The 25639-nt window shown below is 43.5% G+C and overlaps 1 protein-coding gene across 1 annotated transcript in view; it reads left to right on the top strand.

The window, feature by feature from the left end:
* POLA1 (DNA polymerase alpha 1, catalytic subunit) overlaps positions 1–25639 on the top strand; it is a 408365-nt gene that overhangs the window by 94613 nt on the left and 288113 nt on the right. Inside the window, exons 22-25 of the mRNA XM_073667407.1 lie at positions 2284–2377; positions 6709–6833; positions 7533–7682; positions 8123–8245. Coding sequence (XP_073523508.1) covers positions 2284–2377; positions 6709–6833; positions 7533–7682; positions 8123–8245 — 492 coding nt within the window. The remainder of the gene's footprint in view (positions 1–2283; positions 2378–6708; positions 6834–7532; positions 7683–8122; positions 8246–25639) is intronic.

Genomic DNA, 25639 nt, shown 5'->3' with positions numbered 1-25639 from the left:
GTTTGCAATTGTGCTCGGGCAGCATGAATAGACTGAGTGGTATCCTCACCTGGAGGAGGTTGTGATAATTGTTTTACACCAGTTGCTCATATTAGTATTTGTATACTGATAACACTGTTTAATAAAATATTTACCATTAACTTTTTTTTTCAGTTAGGTGTTATTAAAGGGGTTGTCACATTGTTAAATGGGTAATTTTGCAAAGTATTGTAAAAATAAGCACCTCTTTCCGAGAGTTGGTTTTTTAAGAGTGGAAAAAACCTAAGGTAGAAACAAAATGAGCGTATACCCTTTTCTAAATAAATAAAAGGCAATAGAGAATATAAATAACATAGGGTACTTAGTGTTGAGGTCATTTTTGACACATGGTAAGGTTTTAATACTAGAGGTTAGGACCGTCCTGTCAGGGTACACATTGGTGTTGGTGGGATGGCTTTTATGCTTTTTATGTATTTACAGCAGGGTATATGTTCATTTTGTTTCCATCTTAGATTATGTCTGTTTAATGGCCAATGTGAACATGCACCTAGACGTTGCATGTATACCAGCTTATACTCCAGTTCATTTCTTTCGGTTTTGCTTTAAGTTTTTGCACTCAGTGAATGCAAGGGTGGGGCTTCCCTTTTTTGAGCTGGGCATTACGTTTATATAGCTTCCCATTGCTGGGTATCCATAGTTGGGCCACAGTCCTGCTCGGCCCTTATTCACATTGACGTAACTATGACACTTGGTAAGGTTTTAATACTGGAGGTTAAGATCGTCCCGATTGGGTACACCTTGACGCTGGTGGGATGGCTTTTACGCTTTATTTGATCAAAAACAGTGTTTACCAAGTACTCTGTTATTATGTACTATTGCTTTTTAATTATTTACAGCAGGGTATTTGTAAATTTTGATGCTATCTTAGGCTTTGTTTAATTATCAGTGTGAACATGCGCCTGCACGTTGCATGTATATCAACTTATACTCCAGTTCATTTCTTTCGGTTTTGCTAACAGAGAAGCGCACCCTTGCAAGCTCTTTGCTTTACAACGTGCAGGCACTTCTCCGAAGCTTGGTTGATCCCTTTATCCAGCCATCTTCAGCGCCCCTCTGATGCTGCGGAGGCAAAGCTACCTCTACTTGCAGCTCCAGAGTGTGTCCAGCCTTGGCCCAAGCTATCAATCTTTAGGAAGCAGGAAGCTGTGAGGCTATGTGCACACGAAGCGATTTTAATGCGTTTTTGCGGCGTATTTTCAATGCTAAAACACAATAAAATCACTTGTAATAGGTCTGCCATTTACTGCAATGCAAATCCGCATGTGCTGTGCACATCATGCTGGAATTTCCGCTGCGAATTTGCATTGCGGTACAAACCGCAGCAAGACTTATTCTAGTTCGATTTCGCTGCGTAAAATTGCCGCCCTTGACTTGCATTGGATCTCATAAGATCCACATGACTACATGTAGTCATGCGGAACTTATGCAATTAATGCGCGGATGGTACCTGGGTCTGGAGAAGGAGACTCTCCTCCAGACCCGGGTACCATAGTACCTGTAAGTAAAAAAAAGAATTTAAAATAAAAAATAACCTTATACTCGCCTTCCAATGACCCCGCTCTGCTGCCGGCGTCGCTGCTGGCTCCGTGGCTGGTACCGGTAATGTAAAAGGACCTTCCATGACGTCAGCAGTCATGTGACAAGTCACTCCACCGCCAACGTCAGTGGTTGCGTGACCTGTCACATGACCGCTGACGTCATGGAAGGTCCTTTTACATTACCGGTACCAGCCACGGAGCCAGCAGCGACGCCGGCAGCAGACCAAGGCCGCCGGAAAGGTGAGTATAAGGTTATTTTTTACGTTCAAATTCTTTTTTTTTTTTTTTAACATTGTGTTGGTCACACTATATAAATCTATGCTCGTTGCATGGATTTATATAGTGTGACCAACTTTCAAGCACTTTTCCAAGTGATGCTAAAATCGCTTGGAAAAGTGCTTGACAAACGCTTGTCCCTGGCAGAAAAAACGCATGTACAATCCGCATGTACAATCCGCATGTACAATCCGCATGTGTTTTTTTCTGCCAGGGAGATGCAGAAACGCTCAGGAAAAATCCGGAGCATTTCTGCATCGTGGGCACATAGCCGGAGGCTGGGGAGCGTAGCACTTCTGAGCAAACAACTCCAGAACGTTTCTTTAACATTGGTTTTAAAGGTTGTGTGTTTTTTTAAAAAAAAAATTTTATATAAAGGATATGGTCTTACTTTTTTTCCGTTGGACTAACTTATGTATATTTGTTATAGGATGATGATGACTTGGATGTAGATCAAAATAAAAACAAAAAAGGTCGTAGGAAGGCTGCTTATGCTGGAGGATTAGTTCTGGATCCAAAAGTTGGTAAGATGTTTTTCTTTTTCTGCAGAATTTAAAATCATTGCCACTTTCTTACTTTGCTTAGTAAGAGTTTGTAATTTAAAGTGTAATTCCCAGAATCCCATTATTTTTCACAAAGCGCAATAAATGCATACCTATTGTTTATACAGACTAAGGCCAACGTAGTTTCTATGTTGTAACTGTGTCTTTTTTTTTTTTTTTTTTTCTTCTCGATCTGGCCCTTGGTCAGTTCAGCTTCACATAGCACAATGCTGTTCTATTCTAATGTGCTAAAACTACATTTCCCAGCAGCACCTTACATCTCCTCAGTGCTGCAGATCCACCCCCCCCCCCCCCCCCGTGTGCTCCTGACAAGCCACACCTCTCTGATTTATCATTAAAGGGGTATTCCCATCTCCAAATCCTATCCCAATGTATATTAGCAAATACCTCCAATTAGAAATGTAGTATAGTTTTTCTGATTCGCTATGTTGCTTACCCCATGTGCAGGATCTTCGGTATCCATGGTTACAACCAGTAGCAACTAGCTAACTAACTTTTGCTATATCAGCGGTTGTAACCATGGATACCTCAGGTCCTGCAACACCTGCACATGAGAAAAGAGACATCACAAATCAGAAAAACTGCATTTTCTGTATTTGCTAATATTATTACTACACCTACTACATATTGGGATTAGATCTTAGAGATGGGAATACCCCAATAATCTTATCTAATTGTGAAACTCACTTTATGCTCTTGTGCACTGTCTGCCCTTGTACAGTACCGCCTGACCGATTGTATCTTCTACAGCACTATAACTGCCTGTGTGGTTTTATATTAGCTGGTTATAGCAGAGCTCAAATCTCTTGCACTTCTCCACAATGGCAGTGCAGACTTTTGTTTGTTACCTGCTGCTGACAGATCAGTTTTGCAAAACTGCAAAAGCTGCTCTATTGATGTATATAACAGAAGATAACCCTCTTTTATGTACAGCAGTAAAGCAACAGTTGCATCTTCCATAACTGATCTTTCAGTTGCAGGTAACAAACACAGCTCAACTAGTCTCCTACACATGGATCGCCGTTCTGCAGTACATCGCTCTTTTCGGCCCCCTCCTGCAGTATATCACTCTTCTGTCCCTTGTATACATCGACATCCTGCAGTACGTCACTCCTCTTAGTACCCAGTGCACAGACACCTCTGCTTCCTGGTATGAGCTTTGCCCTGTAATGTGACATCTCTCAGAGCAGAAGCTCCGCTCTAGACACAGCGCAGCTATGATGGCCGGATCCCAGCTGAGAGCAGCAACGCTGTGCATGAGGCCATAAGCTAGAACTACAGGACAGCTGCAATGGCAACAGAAGGATTCATAGAGTCTAGATGGGCATCCTTAGCAGAAGTGATATGTGCAAAACGGGGCAGATTTAAAAATATATTAATTTGTGCCAATATAACCTATGAACATTATTATAAGATCACTTTGTGATTTTGGGAATACCCCTTTAATGTAGATAATTTTTAATCAATGTATCTAACAAAATTATACAGCTTTCGAGTATTCAGTTCTTCACCAGGTTTGAGACGTCTGCTGATAGTGAATGAAAACTAACTCAAAATGGATTTGTTAAAGTGTGATAGGTGTCTGGTTCTTTATGGGAGAACTCTGAAGCCCTTAATGAGCCTTGCACGTTAGTCATTGACCAAGGTAGATATAAGCTTCACTGTAAATAAGCAAGATTCCTGCAAGTGGGGAGAGGATAAAGTTCAAAGTATTATGTAAAGATGCAGAGTTTTTCACTACACAGTATTATTTTTATAAGCTAGGGAGATCAAAGTGCAACTCAATATTGGAAATCAGAGTAGCAAGACAATTCTCCGAAATCCTAATGTTGCCTCAGGCCGGCTAGTCCTACCACACAAAAACTTTAATAAATAACATTTCCCTCATGTTTGCTTTACATCAGCAGCATTTGTAAAATGTTTTTATTTTGTTAGCATTTTAGAAGGTTTCAAAATGTAGAAATAGTTCTTTTTTTTTTTTTTCAAGGAAATTTCCAAAATGTTATTTTTTTAGGTACCTATTCAGATTTGAAATGACTTTGGGGGACCTATATATTGGAAAACCCCCCAAAAGTGATACCATTTTAAAAACCGCACCAGTCAACATATTCAAAACTGATTTCAGGTAGTTTATTAACCCCTCAGGTGCTTTTCAGAAATTAATGCAAAGTGACATGACTGGAATGAAAAAATGTATTTTTACCACCTAAATGATAACTTCTAAACAGGTCACTATAGCTGGCAGAGTGTAAGGCCGGTATTTGGCCGTGAATTGCCATGGCAAACATCAGGACCACATGATCATGATTTCAGAATGCCGAAGGGTTTAAAGAGGAAGCCCACCGCACTCTGTTAACCATTCAGATGCTGTAGTCACTATTGACAACAGCATCTAAGGGGTTAAACGGCCATGGTCTGTGCCAACATTGATCATGGCTGATGCAGCAAGTTGTCAGCTACAGTGTATAGTGATATCTGCTGGATTGTCACCTGTCGGCGGATGCTGTTCTCTTATATCTCAGGTCAGTAAAAAGACGTATTGGTGATCATTAAGGGGTTAATATAATGTGAATCCCCCCTTTTAAAATAATTGTCTCAAACTAAACAGACTGTAGATCTGGTCATGTGATTGGATCACCATTACCTGGGCACCCTGCTACATGGTTCTTATGCCTTTAAGATATTCCTAAGTGTTCAATTCAAATGACAAGGTCCATTCACAGGTGATTTAGCTTGTTAATACCGCCTTGTCAACCCCAGAGCAAGTACAAGAGTTATACTGCTGAATCAGTATGGAGATTAGCAGAGAAAATAGAAACTTTGGGCTAGATTAAGACTGTTTTGTGCGCCAGTGTAATGATGAGCATCAGTCACTAAGGCGCATGCAGCTTGATGAATTAGGCGCATCTTACAACTGGTGGGCGCCTCCGCCAGAAGTGTTACTCCAGTCTGGTACTTGACTAATATTTCTGGCGTAAGTTACGTAACAAACCTTTTTGATGAATTTGTTGGGTGGGCTTTGCCATGCCCCTCTCTGCTGCAGCTCCACCTCCTTTTGCAGAGCTGGCTGAAATTGTGCAACTTTTGGCATTTTTATGACCATGTTCATGCTGCAATTGCACAATAAAATTGTGATATTTGAAGCTGTTTTATGCCAGAAATTCTAGTGAAAATACCTTCATGAATTGGGCCCCAAGTGTATGGTAGTTAGACCACATGTACCTTTAAATGCAGAATCCCTTGAATGTCATGGGTGATGCTGGCGTGGCTTATTTACTGTGGGTTATGTGCGGATAATCTGCAACGGCACAAAGTGCCAGCTAAGTAAGAGCGGATTTCACTTTTCCCAGCATGTCTATTTGTGCAGAATTCATTCCCTTTGCAATACATAGAGTGAAATATGTGGCAAATCTGCAACAAAATCCGCATATAACACAGCCAACTTGCCTAAATATTCCTTTGATGATCAATAAAGGAATGTATTTTCTCCCACATTATGCATGTTCCCCTTACAGTGTAAGAATGCTGTGACACATTTCTCTATATTCCATAATAAATGTCTGTTATGACTCGTTCCCACAACCATATTTCTGATCCGAGTGCAGTCTGTAAAAGTCAGACTGCACTCGGCCCAGTTTTATTCAATGGGGCAGGGCAGACTAGCGATTTTTTTTTTTTTTTTTTTTTACATTTTTCCCCACTGACTAAATCTGCGATTGAAGAAAAATCACAGCATTTTCTAGTTTCTTCCCTAAATCAGATGAGTCGCCATTCTAGTCTATTGGCAAGCAAAAAATAATTGGATACCACCATACTTATAGCGTATGTTTTTTACAAATACATTGCAATTCTTTAACATAGGAAAGTGTACATGGTCTTGTAAATTATTAACTGCTCGGGTAAGTAAAAAAGCAAATTGCACACGGATGACAAGTAAGGGAAAAAAATTGGCGGAGTTTTTTTGGACGAAACTCTGATTTTGTTTATACGCTGGTGTGATCCCGGCCTTAATATCATGACTCTTTTCTATGACCAAATGCACACGCAGCACTAGGAATGTATCAGTGTTTTTTCTATCACCAGCATGTGGATTTTAATTGTTAGATACTTATGGAATAAAATTTGAAGATTTCATCTATTTTTTTTTTTGGATGTGCTGATCAACTTTTTCTTTCTTGGACTCTTTTTTTTTTTTTTTGCATTGCTTTTGCTGCTCTGCTAGGCTGGCCTTAACTTTATAGAATTGTCATCAGTCATTAGAATAATTTTGTAATTTCTGTCTTCCTCTTTAGGATTTTATGACAAGTTCATTTTGCTTCTGGATTTCAACAGCTTGTACCCCTCCATTATCCAAGAGTATAACATCTGTTTCACCACCGTGCATCGAACAGCTGCTGATGCTCAGAACGCAAAAGAGGTTGGTGTGCTGCATAGCGATCGTTGGCACAACCATCTCTGCAAGTGCATGTGCCCAAGTGTGTCCATGAAAAGGCTGCATTTATGTAAAAGATCTGCTCTGCGCACAAAGTGAAATGTATCAAACTGTGCATTCTCTCAGAAAGTGACCTCAGAGCAATAGCTTGTGTGACGTGCAACATAATGACCTGGACCATCATGGTAAAGATCAGACGTTCCAGAAAATGAATTGTATGGTCGGTCTGTGTATGCAATGTAATATGTAATGTGTCCTCGGCACTTGTTAGTTAAGGACTATTGGTCAGTCATTAGGAGCTGTGCCACTTCAGGTGACATGCTTACCTTATATGCTGCGTGCAACTTAGCGAGCTCCTGCCTTACATGACAGAACCCTTTTCTGCAAACCTGCCATAACCAATGGGTTAATTGTGCTGCTATCCAGTTGATCACAAGCCATGTTTCCCTTTTATGAATAAAATTGCTAGTGCTTCTGGAAGCAGTCTGTTTGATTCTGATTTTTCTTTTCGGCTGCTTGGCGTCTTGCAAGATAATCAGCACATTTGAGCAGGGACAGCGGTTTAGGACAGATTATAGCTACGAGAGACTAGCAAATGCTGCTGCTTGAGATGCGATTTCCGAGAAAAGGGAGCAGAATTAAGGACGGTCTTGCTTATTTTTTTTTTCTGCATTGTTGTTGCAGGATGAGGATCAGGATGAGATTCCAGAGCTGCCTAATTCTGATCTAGAAATGGGGATCTTACCTCGGGAGATCCGGAAACTAGTGGAGAGAAGACGTCATGTCAAGCAATTGATGAAACAGCCCGACCTCAATCCAGACATGTACCTGCAGGTAATGATGAGCTGGAGGCCTGTTGGAGGATTAGTGCCTGCTTGTGGATGTAATGTCCCCATGTCCAGGCTGATTATGGGATTCTTGGCACTGCAACTTATTTTTAGCTTGAAATAGATCAATTGTTTATGACCAGCAAAATACACTGATGTATATTATATCATCACAGGTATGCGCAGAAAACCAGTGATTATTATTAATATTGTGCATTATGGTAATAGTTAAATGTTTAATTTTTAATCTTAAATTGTAACAAGGTTTGCAGAACTCACAAGCCTTGATGCAACATTTTGTATGAAAGTTCTGAATTACTATTTTTTTTCCTTGTAGTTGGACGTGGGTGTACGGGTCATTATCAATCCGTAGTACATTATTTCTGAGAACAGGTCAGTGACTTTCTCATTTACTGATAGCTTACATAATGTTTTCTCTCCTTTCAGTATGACATCAGGCAGAAGGCTCTGAAGCTCACTGCCAACAGCATGTATGGCTGTCTGGGCTTCTCTTACAGCAGATTCTATGCCAAGCCCCTCGCTGCTCTGGTCACTCATCAAGGGCGAGAGGTAAGCATCACTGCCGTGGCATCTCATCTGAATGTCCGTCGTGCTGACTTTGGGGTAAACCAGCTACAACAGCTGATCGTATGTGTCACATGCTTGCCGTGTCTTCCCTGTGTTTTTTTTCCCGTGTGGACGTTCTTGACCTCTGTTCCTAACACATTGGGCGTTCTTTAACGAAATATAATGGCAGAACAATTCTAGTAATTATCTAGTTCACAGAGGGGTCATTCTAAAATTTACCTGAAATGTTCTTAAATTTGCTTATTCTATTGAAATGTAAGATGCACAAGGCTTAGGAGCCATAACAGTGACAAGGTGTGAACAGAGGGGAATGCATGATAAGGAATCATGGCACGACTATAAAGAATTTATTCCGAGTGCCATGATGAGAGCTGTGCCCTCAGCTAATCCCCCGCTGTGCTGTTATACGTGATGCACCATTTCTAGAATAGTTTCCGTAATATTGTTACTTGTTTTTATTATTCTACTATACAATTATTATAAGTTTCTGTGATTACCTTCTATAAACCTAATGTGTATTCCACAGTTTTCTTAGTTAATATGTATATTCGACTGTGACATCTTGTGACGGGAGTCATATGTGCCTCTGCTGCCATGTCTTCAGCCGGCTGACGTACCGAACAGTCTCGGGCTGGAAGGTTCCCGCAGCAGATGTGTCACTAGGTGGCGATAGATACTTTGAGATCATTAAACAATTAAGAGATTTCATGCATCTGAACTTTTGTTTTCACTGTTAAGGAGTCTTGTAATAAAGTGTTAAAGGGCTCCAATTAGTTTTTGTTTTTCTGCCCCCTTCTCTGAGATAATTGGTTGACTCAATCAACATTTATTACAATATCAGCAACTTCTGTTGTCTTTTGTTTTCTGTGTTTTTTTTCCGTCTCATCCGTACAAGCGTGTTACATAAATCTCCCCAAACCTCATGTATCAGCAGTGTAATTTAATTTGTGGGACAGCGTTGACCTTTACAGCGTAGATTTGGAAGTGTTTTATTTTGAGTTTTGGTTTGGTGTAATATACCAGGGTGGCACTCTGTTATATGAGGGATTTTGTGGGTTTGTTTAATTCTTAGTTTTAATAAGGGACGCTGTAATATAAATCGGCTTCCCCGAGCCCCCTGGTTCTTTCTGATCTGTGACCGTGACTATTCATGTTTACATTATTGTAGTAATCAATATGTTGGAGACTATACGGTAATGCAGCTGTGCCCGCCGCGTGGATATATACTCCGTCCTTCCATCTGATACATAATTATCGTTTCATAATTTGCCAGCAGATTTCTGGCTTGTTCAGTAATGGATGTAGCTATCCTATTCCCCTCTGTAGATTCTGGTGCCAGTCTTGGTTCTTGCAGCTGTCTTCGATATTTTTTTCTTCTTGAGTTGTCATATTTTTTTATCCCCTTTTTTTATTTTATTTTATTTTATTTGGGGAAGGAAAAATAAAATGTAATTGTTACCTGAAAAGTCTTTCTTATTGAATAGTTGAAACTTTTCAGCATTTTTGTTGCTTGAAGAGGCTGTCACCACGCCATGTTTTATTTTAGAAAATACTTATTTTCTTTATGACATTATTTTGGTGCATTTTTTTTTAACTCTGCTCTTGTGCAATTCCTCTGTTGTTCCTCCAGAATATTGATGAATAAATTGAAATTTTGGTGTTTTATAAATCCTCCTTGTTTAAGGGGTGAGAGAATAGAATCTAAGTACAAGTTGGAGGAGCAAAATATAATACGGAATTTAATAATGGGGAGTTTTATAATTTCCTCTATTTTGTGCTTGCAAAATAGAGCAATACAAAGAGCCTGCGTACCGGAAACTGTCCCATCTAGACAAACTTTGCTCAATTGGCCTTTGGGGTGAGAGCTGCTCTGTCGAAATTTGTTCTCTTAGGACATCAATACCTTTTTTACAGGGGTTTTCCACTACATGTATATTGATGACCTATCCTTAGGATAAATCATTAATATTAGAGCGATGGGGTCCAACAACTGGTACTACCACCGATCAGCTGTTACCAGTCCTGTCAGCGCCCGGATGTAAACCGTGTACATAGCGGAGTAGCACTCCCCCATACCCTGCTTATTGGCCACTGTCCGGTACTGCAGGTCCGCTCCTATCATTTATATATCTATATCACAGCTGATCTGCAGAACCCTGGAGTAGCCATTAAACTGTGTCCGGAGCTGTGCTGTTCCTCCTCATTCGCGTTTACATCCGGACAGAGCCGCTAATAGGTGGTTAGTGGTGATACCAGTTATCAGACCTCCACCATTCTAATATTCATCTCCCATCTTAAGGCTAGCCATCAGTACCTCTATAGTAGAAAACTCCTTTAGAGGTTTGCTTAGATAGCCTATCTAACAAATGCTGTTGTGTCCATTATTTACCCACTTACATTGCCTGATATTGGCTTTTTTTTCCTGTAAATTTGCTACAGTAAAGGCCTTCGTACACATTAGATGGCTGTTCCCTGAAAGATGGCGACGGCCCACTTTCCCATACACAGGAGCGCTAGTCTGGCTGTGATTTCTCTGAAAGCCGCTGGCTGACATGTCAGATGCAGTATATCACTGGAAGAAAAATGCGATCGGCAGTCCAGAATCGGACATGCACCATCGACATCTTCATCTCACCCCATGTGCAGGCATTGCAGGACCTCAGGAATCAATGGTTACGACCACTGATATAGTGACAATTAGCTAGTTACTAGTGGTCGTAATCATGGATACCTAAGGTCCTGCACACGAGGAAAGAGACCTAGCGAATCAGAAGAACTATACTACTTTTCTAATTGGAGGCATTTGCTAATATTATTATTATTACACCTACTACATATTGGGATAGGATCTTGGAGATGGGAATATCCCTTTAACTTGGGTCCCTTATACACATTAATTAGGTGCCCACTACTGTCTGGGTAAGTAATGAAGGGGAGGTGATGGTGAGTTTCCCTCCATGGCCCTTTCTTTGAAATGGGCATATCTGTATATATGTGTTTGATGTGTTAGCCCTCAGTTTGGTTTGTCTAAATAAAGATAAGTTATCCCAGAGCACTTTACATACATCATCATCACTGTCCCCATTGGGGCTCACAATCTACATTCCCTATCAGTATGTCTTTGTAGTGTTGGAGGAGACCGGAGAACCTGGAGGAAACCCACACAAACACGGGGAGAACATACAAACTCCTGTTGTCCTTGGACAACAGGACCCCAGCGCTGCAAGGCTGCAATGCTAACCACTGAGCCACCGTGCTATCATCGTTATGGTAGTTAATTTACGGTGTCCAAAGTGCAAAAGTAGACTGTAAAAATGTGTGAAGCATATATTATGGCTACAATTATTTTGATGGCGCACGGAGTTAGTGGTTCGCTACCATTACTTTTTATTTTATTATTTTGCCATAGCTCAATCTTTCTGGATTTTGTAGTGTGCTTTTGGTCAATGTTATTTTTTTCCCCCTTCGCTCACAGCAGCTGGTCTAGATAACAAGGCAGAACCTTTTGGCTAAGCCCAGCAACCTTTCTCTGTTACACAGGGCATGCCAAGCATGTATGATAGATTATCACAAAGATCTCGCTATTGGTGGAGATTTGTTTCGCCCCTGCCCTTTCTACTTCTGACACAACTGTAACCTACACCGTCTTCACAACTGTTGCATCTTTCCATTTTTCTTTTTAATTTTTATTTATAGCTTCTCGCGCTCTCATTGTTCCAGAAATTCTCTGATTGATTTATCTGTATAGTTGTCCCGGAGTCCTGAGTGGAGCCTCGCTTTCTTAGAGTCTGAAGAAGTGACAAAGTGTCACTTTGTAATTGGCTTCCAGGTGTCTGGAGTTACATTTTCCTTCTGTGCTTGAGCCTACTACATTTTGAACGACTTTATAGTAGTTCAGACTGCAAGGATGGGGCTTCATTTTTAGTTTTCAGTCTTGAATTTTATTGCTGTTACGAACTAAAAATTGGTTTGGGTGGATTAACATTACGTCTCTTAGGTGCTGCTATGTCACTGATTTCTTGTGGGCGTGAAAATCGTAATAATGCTGCATCATTATGTAGTGTGAAATAATGAGTACAGCTTGCATCCAGTAAGGCCTTTCTCTTACTGTTTTATTCAATTGTCTATCATTAGCACAAAAGAAACAGGAAAAGAAATGTTGTTCTTTCCGACGTCAGGGATGTGTTCAACCGATTAGTAAAGTTTTTTTATTTTTTTTATTAGGTAACCAATACACCAATTATAGAAAGGCAAATGCAAAACGAGTAATAAAAATAAGACGAAAAAACGAAACTACCACATATCCATGCCACGATCACACACGTGTACCTACATAGTTACCCATATATTTCTACACTCTTAAAAGGAACTTGTCAGGTCCAAAGACTGTTCTCAACTGTTAACATTGCAGTATGCATGGGGATTTCCTTAATCTAATGAGGTGTTTTATCAGCCTTGTTAATGCTGCAGTTCACATACACTGAGGCAGGACTAGTCCATCAGGGCTTCTTTCACCGGGGTACTCTTGCCGCTGATCTTCTAATCCCGAGCATGATTGGAGGATCCATGACAGGACTAGTCCAAGTAAGAGACGCCTTGCTGAACTAGACCTGCTGCATTAACACATGATGCTGCAGAATTGAAGTACATTTTTCATACACTTCAGCATTAGTAAGCCCCATGAAAATCCCTTAACAGGTCCCTTTAACATAAAAAGTATAGAGGGGGGGGGGGTGTAAAGGAAGGAACTGAATGTGTACTCATGAGTCTGTAGGCGCTCCTGATATAGTGCCAGAGAATGATCCTGTAGGTTTTTATTAAGGTGCAAGTTTTTCCTGGATGCTGACAAGGTAAGCAGTGATATAACTTTATAAAATAACTTTTCCTTGGTTATCTCAATTTCTTAGTCGCTTCATTGAGGGACACAGGAACCATGGGTTAATATGTTGCCACCTGCAGGCTAACACTAGGAATACATCTTAGAAAAAAAAGCTGATTCCTCCCCAACGATCTATACTTGGGCAGCTGACACCCAGTCATTCAGTTTAGCTTAGTGTCATTCGGAGGCAGACCTATCTTACACGTTCAATATTGTTCTGTAAGATAATGTACTATAGATTAGATATTCTCTTCTCTCAGAAATATGACTCCTGGAAACCTCCTTGGTCAGATTTATCCTTGAACTAATTAATTATGCATTTCTTTATTTAGTTATTCTGTCTGTGCTAGAGTGGAAACTTCATGACTGTCAACCATAATTGAAATACTGTACCCTTCTGCAACAGGGCAGACCCTTTTCTAATATTGATAGATATCTCTGTATATGCTTTTTAATATCTTATCCTTATCTATACCTTTTTAATTGTCACTTAATTCTAAATAAACCTCCTTTTTATTCCATCAGCTGTAAAGATGGGTCTTTTGAAAGTTTTCCTTATCAAATGTTCGGTTTCCTTGTGAGTCACCCCAGTCTGCTATGGTAGATGTCAGACCGCCTGTAGGTCAACCATTGTTCTCTGGGTTCGATCTGCCAATGCGGAAGGTCGCGCTAAGCTAAGCTCCAGCCAGGCCATTTCTCTTTCCCCTTGGGGTTGAAGCCTCCGGAGTCTTGCGCCTCCAGGCTTCTGTTCGTCTATTTCATAGGACTGCTATTTAGTCTTCTGTACGCATCTTTGTAGAGCTCTTACATTTGCAAGTCTTAGCAGAAGGGTACTACAAGCGGCTGTTTGTGTAATAACCTGAGGGATTACTATTCTTCCTTTTGCATTACTGGTATTAGTTTTCCAACCCCGGTGACCGCTTTTGGAAATCCCATGGTTCCTGGGTCCCCCAATGAAGCCACCAAGGAATAGATTTTTGGTACTCACCAAATATCTTTCTAGTTTCCTTCATTAGGGGGACACTGACCCCCCCCACCCCCGCCACCTTGTTTGGAGAGGTGGAGGGGGTGTCTTAGGTTTGCTCTTCCCACTGCTTTTGCACTAAGTGAATAACTGGGTGTCTGCGGCCCAGGTGTAGCCTGGTTTAGGGGAGTCTGCTACCCAGGTGGAGCCTGGTGGAGGGGCGTCTGCGGCCCAGGTGGAGCCTGGTGGAGGGGCGTCTGCGGCCCAGGTGGAGCCTGGTGGAGGGGCGTCTGCGGCCCAGGTGGAGCCTGGTGGAGGGGCGTCTGCGGCCCAGGTGGAGCCTGGTGGAGGGGCGTCTGCGGCCCAGGTGGAGCCTGGTGGAGGGGCGTCTGCGGCCCAGGTGGAGCCTGGTGGAGGGGCGTCTGCGGCCCAGGTGGAGCCTGGTGGAGGGGCGTCTGCGGCCCAGGTGGAGCCTGGTGGAGGGGCGTCTGCGGCCCAGGTGGAGCCTGGTGGAGGGGCGTCTGCGGCCCAGGTGGAGCCTGGTGGAGGGGCGTCTGCGGCCCAGGTGGAGCCTGGTGGAGGGGCGTCTGCGGCCCAGGTGGAGCCTGGTGGAGGGGCGTCTGCGGCCCAGGTGGAGCCTGGTGGAGGGGCGTCTGCGGCCCAGGTGGAGCCTGGTGGAGGGGCGTCTGCGGCCCAGGTGGAGCCTGGTGGAGGGGCGTCTGCGGCCCAGGTGGAGCCTGGTGGAGGGGCGTCTGCGGCCCAGGTGGAGCCTGGTGGAGGGGCGTCTGCTTTTTTCTAAGATGTGGTCTTAGTGTCAGCCTCCAGGTGACAACCCATGGTTTCTGTGTCCCCCAATGAAGGCTATGAGAAAGATTTTACATTGAGTACCAAAAATCTTTATTTTGGATATTTGCTTTCCCCCTTGTCCATTCTGAGCAGGTAGAAAGCTTTTCCAGAAATAATTTGGTTGGGGGGTAACGTGTGGGTCTATGCAGTGCATCAACAATGAGAAACGATGACAGGCTGAAATATTGGTAGAGCTCAACTGTTTAGTAGTTGCAATTTTCCGATAACTTGTAAAGTGATTCATGTAATTCATATTATAATAAACAATCAATATTTTTAGTACTTTGGTAGCCATATACTAATGATTTTCCTTTCTTTGACTTAACTGTATTATTTTTTATCAGTGATAGTGACACTATTTTGTCTTGACTTGAGCGCACATTTTAAGAGGCTCCCTTAGCTGCATTGTTATTATAGTGTGGTATTGCCATGAAATGAAATGGCGTCAATCGAAACAATAGCAAATATTTTAAAGGTAGCATGTCATTGTGTCATGTGACGGTCATCAAAGCACTGCCGGCATGCCAGAAATTCATGCTCCTGCTATTCATTATGCACCAGTTGTTGGACTATGAAGGTCATTCTGGCTGTGTCTCTTCACTCCCCCTTCCTGGAATAGTATGTATAGATAGATTTATAACTAACCTGACAGAAGTGTAGTGTTGAGGATGGGCTCATTCGGAAAGCAATGTACTAATTCAGATCTAATTAACATGCACAATTCTGATGCAAAGGGGCATCGGTCATATTTTAGTAGCATGATCTGACCCCTAAGGAAGGCTTCTCAAATTTTTTCTACTGTCAATTCACCAAATAAACAAAGGTAATATATGGGCTTCATGAGATAAACCAAGGTGTTGCGGGTAGTCACCATCAATAATCAAAGTCCATGTTAAAGTTATCTCCTCAGTTCAACTTTTCTTTTTGTCCCTTGAGCTCCTTATAACATTAAAACACAAAAGGAGTTTAGTTTATTTAGCGAAGCCAGTGTCTGGTGAAGTCTGAGAAAGGGCTGTACAGCATATGAATTCTTCAGCGAAAACTGCTTCTCCTGTACTTGACACGAACAGCTAGGGGGCGCCACATTGGTGAGGCCGGATTCACATTTTCTGAAGCTCTGCAAGATGATCTTTGATCAACTGACTGGAAGTATACCACGCATCAATATAAGCAGAAACTGATTGAAGCGTATGTTGCAATAAAATCTAAAATTTTGGTATGAATTTGAAGATGCCTAGCTTTATAGAATGCAATTATTGAATTATAAAGCGTTGTTACTAGTGTTGAGCATTCCGATACTGAAATATCGGGTATCGGCCGATATTCACTGTATCGGAATTCCGATACTTAATTCCGATACTTTTATAATATCGAATACCGGAATCGGAAGTTCCCATAATGCCTGCGCTCTGCAGTGTCTGTGAAGGATGACAAGCTGGGTGGCAGCGCTCAGCTGCGATCCAGCTTGTCATCAGAATGCCATCCCAGCGTGGGAGAATTCTCCTGATTGTTTAAAAGCCGGCGCGCGGTAAAAAGCCGCCGGCTTTTAAACAATCACGCAGCCCCATACTGCTTCCCCGCAGCCTCCCACCCCGATCCTCCGCTCCCCTCGCCACCTCCCATCCCGATCGTAAATTAGGACCGGGCGGGGAGCACAGCACCAAGGAGCGAAGGACCCGGGCGGGGAAGCCGGCAGTGAAAAGACTTCACCGCCGGCTTTCCCGTTCTGTGCTGCGCTTTCCCGCCGGTTATTTCAAATGAACAGCTGAGGTATCAGGTGATGCCGATCAGCTGTTCATTTGAAGTAGCCGCGGTGCCCTCAGAGGGTTCATGTGAGTTCATGCTTGACTGCATGAACTCACATCAACTTTCCCACGGCCGCACAGGTCAGCCTCACCTCCCAGACCCGTCATGATTAGTGTGTGCGGGGTGTGTGTGTGTGTGGGGTGTGTGTGCGGGGTGTGTGTGCGGGGTGTGTGTGCGGGGTGTGTGTGCGGGGTGTGTGTGTGCGGGTGTGTGTGCGGGGTGTGTGTGTGCGGGTGTGTGTGCGGGGTGTGTGTGTGCGGGTGTGTGTGTGTGTGTGCGGGGTGTGTGTGCGGGGTGTGTGTGCGGGGTGTGTGTGCGGGGTGTGTGTGTGCGGGGGTGTGTGTGCGGGCAGACATAGGCCGATGTGACACTACTACTCCCATCGGCCTATGTCTGTCCCCCGTCCACTCCTGCCAGCAGGATCAGCTCGATGGGAGCAGTAGTTCCCATCAGCCTGATCCTGCTATTTAAATTGCCCTACTGTGTCCCCAATAAATGTTAAATAAATGTCATTGGTGGCCAGTGGTTACCTAAAAGAAATTAGTTCATACATTACCTGTCCCCGCCGATCGTCACCTAAAATAAAGTAAAAAATAAAAAACTACACCTATACTCACCTAGACACCTAATTCCCCGAAGCCATCGATCTCCTGTAATAAAATATAAAATAATAAACCACAACCTTATCCTTACCCCTCCGTAGTAGTCCACGAGTGTCCCACGAAGATCTCCAGTTCAGAGCAGCCACATAGAATGTGACCGCTCTGAACCGCTGCCGCCGCTAGAATGACGGGGCCGTAAGGGTTCACCGGAGTTCAGGCAGCGCTGCTCCGGTTAGCTCCTTTACGGCACTGCTGTATCGTGAGAAATTCCCACGGTACAGCACTGCCGTAAAGGAGGTCTCCGGAGCTGCGCTGCCTGAATGCACTCCGGTGACCTCAGTCAGTGGCTCCCGCTGCCGGGAGCGGACGTGTTCCCGGCAGCGTGAGCTTACAGCAGCCATGCACAGCTGTCACCATCTCCAGATGTGACAGCTGTGCATGGGAGATCAGCGCAGGAACGTGGACAGGTAACTATTTTTTTTTTAGTAAACTAAGAATTAAATAAAATGGTGTTTTATTTCAAATAAATTATTTTTTTCTGGGTGTAGTGTGTTTTTTCTTTTTAACACTTTGTAGGTTAGTAATGGGGGTGTCATATAGACGGCCATCATTACTAACCTGGGCTTCATGGCAGCTGGCGCTGACATGAACCCCACCACTATTACCCCCTGCCACCGCACCAGGGCAGCGTGGAAGAGCGAGGCTAAGTGCCAGAATTGGCGCATCCTATGGATGCGCCATTTCTGGGGCGGCTGACGGCTGGTGTTTCTAGCCTGGGAGGGGGCCAATATTCATGGCACCCTTCCTGAGCTATTAATATCAGCCCCCAGCTGTCTGCCTAGCCTTTGCTAGCTATTAAAATAGAGGGGACCCCACGTCATTTTTTTTGGGGGGGTCCCCCATTTTAATAGCTAGTAAAGGCTAGGTATTCAGCTGGGGGCTGATATTAGTAGCCTGGGAAGCTCCGTGGGTTTTACCCCCTTCCCAGGCTTCAAACATCTGCCCCAGCCGTCTGCTTAACCTCCGCTAGAGACTAAAATTATGGGGGATCCCACGCCATTTTTTTTTTAAATAAATCCTTTATTTTAACACTAAATGACATTTGAGGACTTAATAAAGATGCAGTCCCTAAATTATTATTTATTTTTTAATAAATTTTTCCCAAAACTTTTGACGTGGGCTTCGCCATATTTTTGTATGCCAGCCAGGTACAGCATCCAGCTTCTATGAACGCGCCATTTTCCGGGGCGGCCGCGGACTGCAATTTTCAGCGGGGGGGGGGAGGGCAAAAAGCTTGGGCCTCCCTGCGCTGCAGATTCCATCCCCCAGCTGCCTAGTTGTACCTGGCTGGACACAAAAATAGGGAGAAGCTCCACGTTTTTTTTTTTTTTATTATTTCATGAAATTCATGGAATAATTAAGAAAAAAAGGGCTTCCCTATATTGTTGTGTCCGGCTAGGTACAAATAGGCAGCTGGTGGTTGGGGGCAGCCCGTTCCTGCCTGCTGTACCTGGCTGGACACAAATATAGTGTGAAGCCCCACGTCAATTTTTTTTTAATTATTTCAGGAAATTCATGAAATAATTAAAAAAAAATTATGTGGGGCTTCGCCCTATAATTGTGTCCAGCCAGGTACAGCAGGCAGGAACGGGCTGCCCCCAACCACCAGCTGCCTATTTGTACCTAGCCGGACACAACAATATAGGGAAGCCCTTTTTTTCTTAATTATTCCATGAATTTCATGAAATAATTAAAAAAAAAAATGTGTGGCGCTTCGCCCTATTTTTGTGTCCAGCCAGGTACAACTAGGCAGCTGGGGGCTGGAATCTGCAGCGCAGGGAGACCCAAGCTTTCTGGGTCCCACCCGCTGCAAATTGCAGTCCGCAGCCGCCCCGGAAAATGGCGCGTTCATAGAAGCGCCATCTTCTGGCGCTGTACCCAACTCATCCAGGGCCCTGGTGCGGTGGCTCACTGGGTAATAAAGGGGTTAAGGCCAGCTTGGCATTATCAGCTGGCCCTAAGCCCGAAATTCATGGGGTCACGCCAATATTAGACATGACCGCCATGAATTTCTAGTAAAGTATTTAAAAAAAACACAAACACCCAGAAAAAAGTCCTTTAATTGAAATAAAGACACAATTCTTTATTGTTCTAAATTAAACCATACTTACCGTCACGCCCATTCCAGCTGAAGCCAACGATCTCCTGCAATAAAAGTAAAATAATAAAGCAACCTCATCCTTACCTTTCCATGGTTCCCACGACAGCTTCAGCTCTGCTACATCGAGATGACAGGCTGGACCGCAGCAGAACGCCGCCATCCAGTCTGTCATCCCGCAGACACTGAGAAGCGCAGGCATGCTTGCGCTCCTCAGTGTCTTTCTGTGACGTCATCCAGATGAGCCGAGGTCATGTCCAATGAACTCAGCTCACCTCATGCACGTCACTGACAGCGTGGGAAAATTCTCACGCTGAAGCGCTGAGTGCAGGAGAATTCTCCCACGCTGTCAGTGACGTACATGAGGTGAGCCGAGTTCATTGTCGGCTCATCTGGATGCCGTCACAGCCAGACACTGAGGAGTGGAAGTATGCCTGCGCTTCTCAGTGTCTGCGGGATGACAGGCTGGATGGCAGCGTTCTGCTGCGGTCCAGCCTGTCATCTCGATGTAGCAGAGCTGGAGCCGTCGTGGGAGCCATGGAAAGGTAAGGATGAGGTTGCTTTATTATTTTTCTTTTATTGCAGGAGATCGTTGGCTTCAGCTGGAATGGGCGTGATGGTAAGTATGGTTTAATTTAGAACAATAAAGAATTGTGTGTTTATTTCAATTAAAGGACTTTTTTCTGGGTGTTGTGTTTTTTTAAATACTTTACTAGAAATTCATGGTGGTCATGTCTAATATTGGCGTGACCCCATGAATTTCGGGCTTAGGGCCAGCTGATAATGCCAAGCTGGCCTTAACCCCTTTATTACCCAGTGAGCCACCGCATCAGGGCCCTGGATGAGTTGGGTACAGCGCCAGAAGATGGCGCTTCTATGAACGCGCCATTTTCCGGGGCGGCTGCGGACTGCAATTTGCAGCGGGTGGGGCCCAGAAAGCTTGGGCCTCCCTGCGCTGCAGATTCCAGCCCCCAGCTGCCTAGTTGTACCTGGCTGGACACAAAAATAGGGCGAAGCGCCACGTTTTTTTTTTTTTAAATTCATGAAATTCATGGAATAATTCAGAAAAAAAGGGCTTCCCTATATTGTTGTGTCCGGCTAGGTACAAATAGGCTGCTGGTGGTTGGGGGCAGCCCGTTCCTGCCTGCTGTACCTGACTGGACACAAATATAGGGCGAAGCCCCACATCAATTTTTTTAAATTATTTCATGAATTTCCTGAAATGATTTAAAAAAAATTGACGTGGGGCTTCGCACTATATTTGTGTCCAGCCAGGTACAGCAGGCAGGAACGGGCTGCCCCCAACCACCAGCTGCCTATTTGTACCTGGTTGGACACAACAATATAGGGAAGCCCTTTTTTTCTTAATTATTTCATGAATTTCATGAAATAATTAAAAAAAAAAAAATACGTGAAGCTTCTCCCTATTTTTGTGTCCAGCCAGGTACAACTAGGCAGCTGGGGGATGGAATCTGCAGCGCAGGGAGGCCCAAGCTTTCTGCCCCCCCCCTCCCCCCGCTGAAAATTGCAGTGCGCAGCCACCCCGGAAAATGGCGCGTTCATAGAAGCTGGATGCTGTACCTGGCTGGCATACAAAAATATGGCGAAGCCCACGTCAAAAGTTTTGGGAAAAATTAATTAAAAAATAAATAATAATTTAGGGACTGCATCTTTATTAACTCCTCAAATGTCATTTAGTGTTAAAATAAAGGACTTATTTTAAAAAAAATTGACGTGGGGCTTCGCCCTATATTTGTGTCCAGCCAGGTACAGCAGGCAGGAACAGGCTGCCCCCAACCACCAGCTGCCTATTTGTACCTGGCCGGACACAACAATATAGGGAAGCCCTTTTTTAAAAAAATTATTTCATGAAATAATTAAAAAAAAATTGACGTGGGGCTTCGCACTATATTTGTGTCCAGCCAGGTACAGCAGGCAGGAATGGGCTGCCCCCAACCACCAGCTGCCTATTTGTACCTGGTTGGACACAACAATATAGGGAAGCCCTTTTTTTCTTAATTATTCCATGAATTTCATGAAATAATTTAAAAAAAAAATGCGTGGGGCTTCGCCCTATTTTTGTGCCCAGCCAGATACAACTAGGCAGCTGGGGGCTGGAATCCGCAGCGCAGGGAGACCCAAGCTTTCTGGGCCACCCCCGCTGCAAATTGCAGTCCGCAGCCGCCCCAGAAAATGGCGCGTTCATAGAAGCGCCATCTTCTGGCGCTGTACCCAACTCATCCAGGGCCCTGGTGCGGTGGCTCACTGGGTAATAAAGGGGTTAAGGCCAGCTTGGCATTATCAGCTGGCCCTAAGCCCAAAATTCATGGGGTCACGCCAATATTAGACATGACCACCATGAATTTCTAGTAAAGTATTTAAAAAAACACAACACCCAGAAAAAAGTCCTTTAATTGAAATAAACACACAATTCTTTATTGTTCTAAATTAAACCATACTTACCACCACGCCCATTCCAGCTGAAGCCAACGATCTCCTGCAATAAAAGTAAAATAATAAAGCAACCTCATCCTTACCTTTCCATGGCTCCCACGACAGCTTCAGCTCTGCTACATCGAGATGACAGGCTGGACCGCAGCAGAACGCTGCCATCCATCCTGTCATCCCGCAGACACTGAGAAGCGCAGGCATACTTCCACTCCTCAGTGTCTGGCTGTGACGGCATCCAGATGAGCCGAGGTCATGTCCAATGAACTCCGCTCACTTCATGTACGTCACTGACAGCGTGGGAAAATTCTCCTGCACTCAGCACTTCAGCGTGAGAATTTTCCCACGCTGTCAGTGACGTGCATGAGGTGAGCTGAGTTCATTGGACATGACCTCACCTCATGTATGTCACTGACAGCGTGGGAGAATTCTCACGCTGAAGCGCTGAGTGCAGGAGAATTTTCCCACGCTGTCAGTGACGTGCATGAGGTGAGCTGAGTTCATTGGACATGAACTCGGCTCATCTGGATGACGTCACAGAGAGACACTGAGGAGCGCAAGCATGCCTGCGCTTCTCAGTGTCTGCGGGATGACAGGCTGGATGGCAGCTTTCTGCTGCGGTCCAGCCTGTCATCTCGATGTAGCAGAGCTGGAGCTGTCCTGGGAACCATCGAAAGGTAAGGATGAGGTTGCTTTATTATTTTTCTTTTATTGCAGGAGATCGTTGGCTTCAGCTGGAATGGGCGTGATGGTAAGTATGGTTTAATTTAGAACAATAAAGAATTGTGTCTTTATTTCAATTAAAGGACTTTATTCTGGGTGTTTGTGTTTTCTTTTAACTTTGACTATGGGGTTAGTAATGGGGGTGTCTTATAGACGCCTCTCCATTACTAACCTGGGCTTGATGTCAGCTGGCATTATAAGCTGACATCAACCCCAACCCTATTACCCCCTGCCACCGCACCAGGGCAGCGTGGAAGAGCGAGGCTAAGTGCCAGAATTGGCGCATCCTATGGATGCGCCATTTCTGGGGCGGCTGACGGCTGGTGTTTCTAGCCTGGGAGGGGGCCAATATTCATGGCACCCTTCCTGGGCTATTAATATCAGCCCCCAGCTGTCTGCCTAGCCTGTGCTAGCTATTAAATTAGGGGGGACCCCACGTCATTTTTTTTGGGGGGGTCCCCCATTTTAATAGCTAGTAAAGGCTAGGTATTCAGCTGGGGGCTGATATTAGTAGCCTGGGAAGCTCCGTGGGTATTACCCCCTTCCCAGGCTTCAAACATTTGCCCCAGCTGTCTGCTTAACCTCCGCTAGAGCCTAAAATTAAGGGGAACCCCACGTCAATTTTTTTTTAAATAAATCCTTTATTTTAACACTAAATGACAAGTACAGTAATCAACACTGTCACTGTACTTCATATATATGTGACTGACATGTTTCTATCTATCTAATCTATGTGTGATTCTCTATTCCTTCTATTCTAAATTGTCGGGTACAGATGCTGAATTGCCGGCCGGCTTTCTTAAAGAGACGGTGCATGAAAACACTATTATTTTTTTAAATAAATCCTTTACACTAAATGACAAGTTCTGTAAGCAACACTGTCACTGTACTTCTTATATATGTGACTGACATGTTTCTATCTATCTAATCTATGTGTGAAGCTCTATTCTGTCTGTTATAAATTGTCGGGTACCGCTGCTGAATTGCCGGCCGGCTTTTTTAAAGAGACGGTGCACGAAAACACTAATATTTTTTTTAATAAATCCTTTACACTAAATGACAAGTACAGTAAGCAACACTGTCACTGTACTTCATATATATGTGACTGACATGTTTCTATCTATCTAATCTATGTGTGAAGCTCTATTCTTTCTGTTGTAAATTGTCGGGTACCGGTGAATGCCGCTGATGAATTGCCGGCTTTTCATGTCATTCTACATTATTCTTAGTTGTTTTACTTCATGTAGAATTAACCTACAAGGAAAGAAAGGGTTTATTTTCATTCCGATATTTGTGTCCCATTGACTTGCATTGGTTTCCGGTATCGGAATCGGCGATATCCGATACTTTTTGGGTATCGGCCCGATCCAATCCGATACGATATTTCCTGATATCGGAAGGTATCGCTCAACACTAGTTGTTACCTTTGGAAGCTGTAGCTATTGTAAAAAGAAATAAGGGAAAATTAATGGACGTAGTATAGTTAGAACTAGGAAATGCTTTTCTATAGCTACATATAGCTCCAGAAAAACGGCAGCACTGCCTAAATGGGTGTAAAACTTCCCCAAGGAAACTGGCAAAGCTTCCTATCAAAGATATAAAAATCCAAAAAAGGAGGCAGCACATCCGAAATAGTGATAAAGTAAGGATCCTTTATATAGCGTGTGCAACATTTCCACTTTGGATTTTTCAACAAAAAGAAAATCTGCATCTGTTTACATTGTTAAAGTTAGAATCTGTGGCATGGCAACAACATCTAAGGCATGTCATTTTTTTTTTTTTTATGAACCACAAGGTCCACCTGTCGACCCATACCCATCCTAAGAATGAATGGGTCACAATTGTAGTTTAGCCCTAAGCAGATTTTTACTGCACAGCAGCGCTCCTGGCCACACAGGGTGGATTGTGAGCTTCTGTGCTACACTTCGCTGTACAGCCCATTGCTAGAAATATGGCGGCTGTGCAGGGCAGAACTTCAGAAAACCCCGATTTTCTCATCTTTTGGTTTAATCTGAATAATCTCTACTGTAGTTGGCCTTTGTTATCAAGGACTGACAGAGTGCAGTAAGGAGAATAGTCACTTCCCATACTTTCCACACGTCATCTAGGAAGTGCGCAAGTTTGATGCAGAGTTCTAGATGAATGTGACTTTATCTGCACATCTCGGTTGGAGCTTCTATATGTATTAATTACTTTCTAGCTGCACAGTTACTGACCATTACATTATGAACCCTGCCGAAATCAGAGAGCCATTTTGTACAGCCCATGTTGCTTCTAGCTAACACCTATACAGACCTGTAAAAACTCCCCATTGATTTAATCTCGGCTTTCCAGGACAGACAATAGTCTCATTTTATTTCTCTTCTAATATACAGTTGTTCTGTGGGTCAGTCTCGTAAGGGCGCCTAGAAATCTGCTGTGCATGATGGGCCTTGGTAACGTGCGGTATCCTGTCACTTCATGCTTGGTGTATTAAGTGTCTCTTCATTTACTTGCTTTATGACACAAGACAGGTGGGTGGTTGTCCTTACAGCCAAAATAAATGTGGAATTTACAGTCCTTGTCACATTAATGAATTATTTTAACATGAACTAACCTCTGCTTCTGGCTCACATGAACAGAATTTTCCAATTAATTGTGCCGTGTTTCCAGTTTACGTTCCATTCTTAAGTTGTTTTATTTTTATCATGTAATGTTGCCTCTACCTAAAGCGGACATCCAATGTCTACTCACTGAATAGATGTAGGTCTAATAGACGCTTCACATGCCTCAGTGTTTTTGTCGCCCTTAGCAGGCATTAGTGGAATGTCTAGTGTTCGTCTTTGTAGACATTAATTTTACCACTTTGTGAGGGATATCGTTTTACCGGATAGAATTGAAGGCATGCAAATAAATACATCTCATCAGACTATCATAAAAATGCTATGAAAGAATTTCTTATTGTTTCACT

This window comes from Phyllobates terribilis, unplaced genomic scaffold (assembly GCF_046119375.1).
Source record: "Phyllobates terribilis strain yellow unplaced genomic scaffold, ASM4611937v1 Scaffold_2__4_contigs__length_985480577, whole genome shotgun sequence".
In the NCBI taxonomy this organism is placed as follows: domain Eukaryota; kingdom Metazoa; phylum Chordata; class Amphibia; order Anura; family Dendrobatidae; genus Phyllobates; species Phyllobates terribilis.
This window is presented reverse-complemented; position numbering and strand designations above follow the sequence as displayed.